The sequence below is a fragment of the Gavialis gangeticus genome, unplaced genomic scaffold (genome assembly GCF_001723915.1).
Source record: "Gavialis gangeticus isolate Ggan-Ray unplaced genomic scaffold, GavGan_comp1, whole genome shotgun sequence".
Classification (NCBI taxonomy): domain Eukaryota; kingdom Metazoa; phylum Chordata; order Crocodylia; family Gavialidae; genus Gavialis; species Gavialis gangeticus.
Window position 1 is genome coordinate 9,753,498 of NW_017729030.1, and position 8,563 is coordinate 9,762,060.

General features: G+C 42.1%; 1 protein-coding gene across 3 annotated transcripts in view; it reads left to right on the forward strand.

Moving 5' to 3' along the window:
- NPNT (nephronectin) overlaps window positions 1-5,100 on the forward strand; it is a 93,930-nt gene extending 88,830 nt beyond the window's left edge. For all 3 annotated transcript variants that reach the window (XM_019521929.1, XM_019521931.1, XM_019521930.1), the window contains 2 exons: window positions 2,488-2,744; window positions 4,880-5,100. In XM_019521929.1, coding sequence (XP_019377474.1) covers window positions 2,488-2,744; window positions 4,880-4,975 — 353 coding nt within the window. In that variant the 3' untranslated portion in view covers window positions 4,976-5,100. The remainder of the gene's footprint in view (window positions 1-2,487; window positions 2,745-4,879) is intronic.
- The last annotated feature ends 3,463 nt before the right edge of the window (window positions 5,101-8,563 follow it).

Below are 8,563 nucleotides of genomic sequence, written 5' to 3' on the forward strand. Positions count from 1 at the left end.
TTTTTTTTTTTTTTTTAGAATTAGCTAAATGCTGTATATCTCTGCAAAATGGAAAAATATTTCCAGGCTCACTTGAATAGCTGAGATTTCATGTGACCTTTATAACCTAATTAATGTTAAGACCCTTACAGTGAATTTTGATTTTGACAGTTTGCTGGTGAAAGCTGTTAGTTTTTGGTTTAGAACACATGGAGTTCTCAGCTGGATATTTTTAACCTCTTATATCCCCATGTTCCTCGTCAATTGAGATTTGCAAGATCAGTCTGTGTCCTCTAGGGTCCCATTCCAACATTTACCTTTGAAATATTTTTTTAATACCTTCTTAGTTTGGTCAAAGGGTTTTTGTAAGCTGTGAAGTTTCATTTATCATCGTTTTCTCTTCATAGCTTTAAATGCCAACATGAAAGACTCAGTGGAAGAATTTATTGGGGATTACATATGTTTTTGATTTTGGCTTTGCACTGCCACAGGGACCTCTGCTTTCTATTTATTAACCAATATTTTTATGTAGGTATCGCTCCCTAAAGCAGTGGGAATATGACTAGGCTTCTGAATGAAGTTCATATGTTCAGCAACTGTCTAACATAAGCAGTAGAGGGAGCAAGATGGACTGACTCAGGATCAGTAAGGTGGTTTAAATGCAGAAATAACGCTTGCAGTAGAGACCAAAACACTGGGCTCCCTCCTCAAGGGACTGCCATAACCAGTAGGTTACAGCATCAGGCTCCCTATTGCTTGCTCTTGTTCTGGCCCCATGAATTCTCTACTCTTGGCTTCCAAGGGAGCCAGCTGCAACGGGAGTCACAAAAGGGGTGCTTGTCCGGTCTAACCCACAACTTGGTGAGGCCACTTTTCTGGGAAGCTGGAGATAATCTGCTTGAATCACTGTAGAGACCAGAGTTCTTGGCTGTCCTCACCATGAGTTCCTAGGCAGGTGCCATTACTTTTAGGATAATGGGGGGAAAAGATGTGTTGTTACACTACAGCAGCAATTGTGTTTTGCATGAAGCTGTATGGATTTGTACAGTGTGCTCTGTCCCCACCCAAATAATAGGGGACTTTAGGTGCCACATCATACTAGTTGAGATCATGACAGAGCTTAGGTGAGAGTTAAGCCCCTATAACTTCGTTATAGGGCCACTTACCCAGTTTTGGCAAGCAGCTGAGGGCTGTGTGGGTAGCCCTGCCCCTTGATGGGTGCCCTGCCCCCTGGTCACCATCTTGGGACCAATGTCCCAGGGCCAGCACTGGCAGGGCCCAAAGCGGGGTGCAGGCTGGCAGAGGTCTGTGGAGCCAGGCTGGGCTGCACCAGCAGGAAGAGGGGGGAGCTGGCCTGGCTCCATAGAGCCCCTGCCAGCTGGGACCCCGTGCTCCTGCCACCCTGCTCTGGGCCCTGCTAGCACTGACCCTGGGGCACTGGTGCAGGCCCTGTGCTCTCACTGGCTCCCCGCCCGCTCATACCCAGTGCCCCCCCAGCCCTGCGGAGCACACACCCCTGACCCCCTGCTTGCTGGCAGGGAAGATGCCGGTGCTGAGCGTGGGGAAAAGCGACCCCTTGCTCACCCCATGGCTGGTGCTCACAGCCCGCGCGGAGCTGGCTGGAGCAGACACAGGCAGTCCCAGGTGGGCTTCAAGCAGCTGCAGTGCAGGGCACTAGCCACACGGCGAGCAAGGGGCCGCTCTTCCCCATGCTCAGCACCAGCTTGTAACCCAGCCCCACTGCCAGCCTGGCAGTGGGGCCAGGTTATAAGGTGGTGCTGAGCGCAGGGGGGTGGTGAAAAGCAGCCCCTCGCTCACCCCATTCCCATTGCCCCATGCTGAAGCTGCTCACAGCTGGCCTGGGGCTGCCTGTGCCTGCTCCGAACAGCCCTGTGTGGGCTGTGAGCGGCTGCAGCAGGGAGCACCAACCATGGCGTGGGCAAGGGGCAGCTTTTCTCTGTGCAGGGGAGCCCAGGGAAAAGCTGAGCATGGGGGGGAAACATGACTCCTTCCCTGCCCCATGGCTGGCACTCCCTGCTGCAGCCCTTTGCAGCCCGCACAGGGCTGTCCGGAGCAGGCACAGGCAGCCCCGTGCGGGCTGCAAGCAGCTGCAGCATGGGGCACCGGCCATGGGACAGGGAAGCGGTAGCTTCTGCACCCCCCCCATGCTCCTTCCCTGCCTGGGGTTCCCTCCACCCTTCTTCCCTCACTTACCTGTGGTTCCTGCATGGGGCAGCCATGTGGTCCTAGGCCAGAAGCCCCAGCTGGGGCTTCCAGCTGGGGGGCAGGGTGGGGCTGGGCTGGCACCGCTGTTGTTGGAGCCTGCTGGGCTTCCCCTGGGTCCTACTGCCCTTGATTCCTGCATTTTTGACAGGAACCAAGGGCAGAGAAATATTAATTTTCTACATTTTTTAGGTGCCCCACAGGCTGGATAGAATGGCCTCACTGGCCGTATCTTGCCCACCCCTGCATTAAACCATTTTGAAAGAACTTCTTTTTCTCTTGCAGGTGGACGGTATCTTATAGTCTCTGAATCCAAGGGCAAAGAGGGAAGAGTAGCACGTCTGGTCCTGTCTCTTGGCCAGTTGGCTCATTCAGGGGACTTGTGTCTGTCCTTTAGACACAAAGTATCTGGGCTACATCCTGGTACACTCCAACTATTTGTAAGAAAAAATGGTACTCACGGACCAGCAGTCTGGGGAAGAAATGGTGGCCATGGTTGGAGACAAACACACTTAACTTTACAAGGCTCAGGCATCAAGAGCGTAAGTACAGTTAGTTAAGCTGTTCTAGTATAGTAAAATGAGGGGACTAGGAGGTGGAGCACTGGTTCAGTGCCAGCCTATAGTTGATTTTATTTAGAAATCAATTGAATTTATATTTGGCCCTGGAGTAATAGGAGAGATCATTTGGACTCCTGCATTAGTTTCCCCCTACACCATCCGTGTAAAAACACCTACAATTAAAAACAGATAAAAGTAATAGTAATAGCAGTCACTAAAACTTGTAAACCAGGTATAGTCCCTCTTAGAAGATGGGTTATAAATGCATACTCCATCCCTTTATCCTCTGCTTTTCCGTAGTCTTGTCAGAATACTTTTAAAGATCTGAGCTACCACAACTAAGAGAGCCCATCGGTCACAGACAAACCAAGCTTAATAAACATAAGCCAAACTGGATTTCAAGATAGCAATCTATCTTTTTTTTAAATGACTACTGATTTCCCTACATCAGTTTAGTTCAACTCCAATTTTGGCAGTCACTGAGTGCTTCCTCTGTTCTTTTAGGGGTAGGCATGTGTCAGGCTCCTCTGACTGTAATGAGAGAACCTAGCTGGAATGTTTGAATTAATTTTCAAGTTATGAACAAAAATAACATTTGCTCATGTTAAAGCAAACAGCTTGGTCTTTTGAATACGCAGCAGCATGGGTGAGGAAACTTGATGATTGTGGATTGATTAAAACCGATATAAAGCTGGCTCAACTAATTTGCTTTTGAGGAGCCATCTATAGCACATTTCCACTGTGGTTCTCTCACTTTTCATTCCACTTGACCACTGAGCTTTCCCCCTCAACTATATAAATTTTTACATATAAAGCTTAGTTTGAGTATGTTTTGACATCCAAGCCAAAAACCATTTGCTTGGTCATATCACAGACCATTTTTATTCAGACAGTATCATTTCTACAAGCCAGAACTATCTAGTGTGCACACTGAGCAATTTGCAGTGTCTGTTTGAAAATGAAAACTTCCCTTAGAAAGTGTGTTCAAACAAAACTTGTGATAGTTTGATATGTTTTGAAAACAACATTACATTTAGAGGTTGTCATGCAAGGATCAAATGCCCCATTCAAGGGAGAGGGGAAAGTTCGTTCTTGGGACTCCCCAAAAAGCAGCTTTATTCGGTCTCCCTCTCCTCAGGGGGACCCTGCAGCTAGCCCTAGCATGGCTTCACAAGGGGGAGGCCCCTGTCTTTGAGATCCAGCTCTTTTCAGTCCCTTGCCTCCCCAGTGATCTGTGGCTCCTTTTTAGTCAGCTCCTGGGAAGGAGGGAGTGTTTTTTCTTTTAAAGAAAAGGGATATTGGAGTACCAGTTGTCTCCAACCACACAGCAAACTGTTGAGAAACAAACAGTCTTTATTGGGCCATTCCAGTTCCCCCTTTCCTCACTCAGACTTTACTGTACCCACCCTGGCACCTTCTTCCTCTCTGGCTCTCTCCCTGCCTCACTTCTTCCCCTCAAGCCCAGGCAGCCCCACTTGCAGCAAAGCAGTTATCAAACTGTAGTTTTAAGCTAGGGACCACTTCACCCAGTACAATGAAATATTATATCATGGGGAACCAAACAGAGAGCAGTCTCAGTGGCCTGGTGTCAGGCCTAGACTGCCATCTGCTCTTGGAGTGAAAAGGGCACATAGATGTCCTACTTAGGGAAGTGTTCACAGTAACATATGCTCACAATGAGTCCCATGTTCCCAACATGCAGCCTAGAACTTACCTCTGTGATGAAGGAAGCTAAGTGGGCTATCTTAGCAGTGAATGGAATCATTTAAATCTGTATGGAAAGATCATTAGCAAGAGATGCCCCCATTCCCAGTCTGACAACTGCCTACTAGATATTTCCACCCTTTATATGCGTCTGGCAGGAATATGAAAATACAAAGGACTGCAAAGCGATCAAAGAAATTGAAAATAAAGCAAAACAAAACAAAATGTGAATCCACAGATCTACAGCTCATTTAGAAAGTGATGAATTCATAAATGCACTTTAATGATCCAAAACAGAGACATGCCTGAGTTCCTTCATGCCGTGCTCTTGTTATGTTATGACTGGGACCTTTCTGAACACATAGCCATTCTCATCACAAGTTTTATTAATTCAGACTTCATCTTTTCCCCAGGTTATTTTCAAAGGTGAAAAAGGAAAAGGGAGAACTGGCGACATTGGACTGGATGATGTGAGCTTAAAGAAAGGCCACTGCTCTGAAAGACATTAGCAATGCAAGTAGACTGGCAAAGAACATCTGTTAATCTCCCCTTTCCCCTTAATCCTACTCCCATCAAGTGTGTAACCCCCCTCCCCCAATCCTTTGGGCAAAAAGGAGAAATATTTAAAGAGTGACCACTTCTTGTTTGCTTATTTTGTGCAATCCTAGTGAACTTCCACTGATATAAATGTCTAAGGACACAAACTCCAAGCCAGTATTGGATGCTACTGTTAACCTTTCCTGATCATTCCATGCCTACAGGATGATCATATTGAAAGTCTTCTCCCCACACTTCTTATACCCCATTAAAGGGGCAAATTGTAGTTAAAGGGTATATTTACATGAGACACTTACTGCATATTGGCCTAATAACGCTGAAGTAGCATGTCATGGCAAAAACTGTGCTGATAGTCTACTGTGCAGTTATTATTAGGCTAATGCACATTAAGTGTCACTAAATAACCATGCACCGGTGCTACTGCACAGTAACTTTTAGGTATTGCACATTTAGTTTAGTACTTTATTAAAGAAGTACTAAACTAAATGCACAGTAATGATGGGGTAGACGTGCCCAAATACTACTGAAAGATACCACCAGCTCAGACAACAATGGTAATAGCTGCCATTCTGTATTTCCCCATAGTGCTGCTATTTCAGCAATATACCATTCAATTGATTTGACTTCATAATTTGAATTTAACTGAGGCCTGGATATGAACTCTGGCTATTTTACTGCCATTGGTTTTTAAAGAAGGGTTTGTTACATATCAAGTATCATTTATTCTGATACTGTATCCATATTAACAATAGGTAGTTTACATAGAGTAGACACTACATCTCTGTAATATTACTACTTCTGTTTTGTGTAAATGTATATGGTTAACATATTTATGTTTTTAATATTTAGATTTTAGTTGCAAGGTAAATGGCAGCTGTGCTCTCAGCCTAAACTACAGTATATGTGAGCACAACTTGTTTTTGACCATCCGTGTGTGTCCATTGATAAATCAATAGTGATTTGATGATTTCCAGACAGTCCCTTTTTCTCTAAATAATAGTGCAATTTTTATATTATAAGAAGACTGCAAGCAAGAGACTAGATCCTCAGCTGATGTGAATTGGTAACTCAGTAAGTTTCAGTAGTATTACACAAATGTCTATTAGCTGATAAGTGGAGCCAAGAAAGTCCAGTTCTGTCAGGCCTAGCTCACTGTCAATTCTCAGTGATCTCCCTGGGAACTGATGAGCTGATCTTGAATTTGACAAAAATCAGTAGGATGGGCCAAAGCTTGTGCTGATAGTAGCAGCCATTGTCATTGAGTAGAATGATTGTCAGGTGTTGAGGTCCCTTCTAACCTTATGATTCTCTGATCTAGACAACATAAGCAACTCAGTGAGTTGCCTGCTTTAATGTTGCACTAAGAAGAATGAACAAATGAATTCAGAACATTGAGTCTTGCATTTGTACAAAGTCCTTGCCAGACTGCTTAGAAAATAAATGACAAAATACATAATTTTGAAAGCTGAAACTGGTATTTGTCAGAATATTGGACATTCTTTGGTTATCCATTGTGCATATGATAAATTAATAACTGTGGCAAATTTCTCTGTTTGGTTTGGGTTACCTTTTTGTAAAGGAAAGCTTTAATAATCAGTGCTATCATCAACATTTTTACATTTGACAAAATGTCATCTTTGTATTTAAGAAAGTTAGAAAAATTTTAATACAATATTATTATAATGACACAGCCTTAAGATTTCAAAAGGGTACAGATAGAAAAAAGTAGGCCTTATGATTTTTTTTTAAAATACTTAATTGTAAATGAAACGTTAGCCCAGTGTATTATTGTATTACCTTATAAAAGTTACCTCTGGTCTTACCCAAACCTGTGTCCAGTCTTGCACACTTTGTCCATAGAGATGAGATCATGAAGACCATGTTCCAAACTTAAATTTTTACTTGGTGCATACCTTGAAATAGTTGCTACAGATCTGATTGGAACTCTTTCACTGGAACAATTTTTCCATCAGGAAAAAAAAAGACAGTTTTGTCTAGCAGAATTTATTACACTGTTATCAATCAGAATACCTGTAGGAAAACCATTTGGAAATGCAAAATTCATTTAGAAAAAAATCTTTTTTTTAGAATATTCTAAAGTTAAAAGAGGCAATCAAACTTGAAACAAATTTCAAAATGTAAAAAAAAATGTTTTTTTACATTATTTTGTGGCATATCAGTAATAGATACTGGTGTATAATTGTAACAGTCTAATATTTTTTAAAATTATTAAAGGCAGTTGCTGGTTAGTATTAATTGGAACATCTTTTTTAGACGATTTCATTACAAAGAGAACAGAGTTTTGATTAGAACTTATCTTTTTTAGATCAAAATAAGTAGTAGCTGTCTTCAGTAGTTAACATGGTCTATTTTTTATTTCAATTTTCTACAATGAATGTTACCAGGAAACAAATTCAGAAGAAAGCTTTAATTTAAAAAGTGTTTGTTCCAATTCAAAATGTCAAAAAAAAAAATTCCCTGTGAAATGAAAACTCCAAGTTTTGATTATCCATAGTATCATATCCATTAAACACAACCACTATGTTCTCAGACCCAGCAGTAACCTAACAGAATTAATACACATATTGGTGTCTTATCTATGTAAAATGGATTGAAGTATGTTTAAATTATTTTCTTAAATCATGCTACATACCTTTTAGGAGTCAGGTATCATGCTTATAACTGGATTCTCTCTAGCATACACAAGAAAGGCCAAACAGGTTTTAACTGTTTTTATAACAGGGTCTGGAACATACCATTTGTATAAATCTACCATAAATGGTAGGTATGGGTCAGATATAGGGCTTTCTCCTGCCCCCTGGTTATTCTGACTTATCAACATGCATATATGAATTAGGAGGGCTTAGGATTTCTGCATTTTATGACTGATTTCACGTGGTCCTCATTTCTAAAAAGGAGACTGCCTTGACAGCATACATTCATCACTACCTACCCTCTAACAAAAATAACAGCTCACTCAAATTTATCAACTTTATTTCTGTCCTACTCCTGTTTTTGGAGACAAGGCAACATTTAGCTTCTTTTGTTGGAGCATCTTCTTTTCTGAGTTTCCTCATCCTTTATAGGCCTTAACCATGTAGGGAATTGTGCATTGGTAGAACCCCGTGCTGCCTCACTAAAGCAATGGGGCTAAACAAAGACAATTCAGCCCCTCTTTCCCACAGCTCATTGCATGATCGGTGACAAAGCTGCCAGTTTCTACACTATGTACCTTATTAGCTCCATTCTTAGTAATTTATTCATGCATAACACACATGCATGGAGAGCTACATAAGAATATGGCCTTAAAAAAAATCAGCATAAAAACAGCTCTAGTATCTCTTTCTGTTATTGTTCAGTAACTGAACAGCTGGGTCTAAAACAACAAACCAAACTCCTGCTAAAAAAAAATACTATATTTAGTACCAGAACATGCTGCACTAAATTCTTATGGAAACGATTATAAAATGTACTGTATAACATCTTACTGATATTCATATTTTTTAAATAGAAATGTTAACATTTTCCCCCAAAGTGAC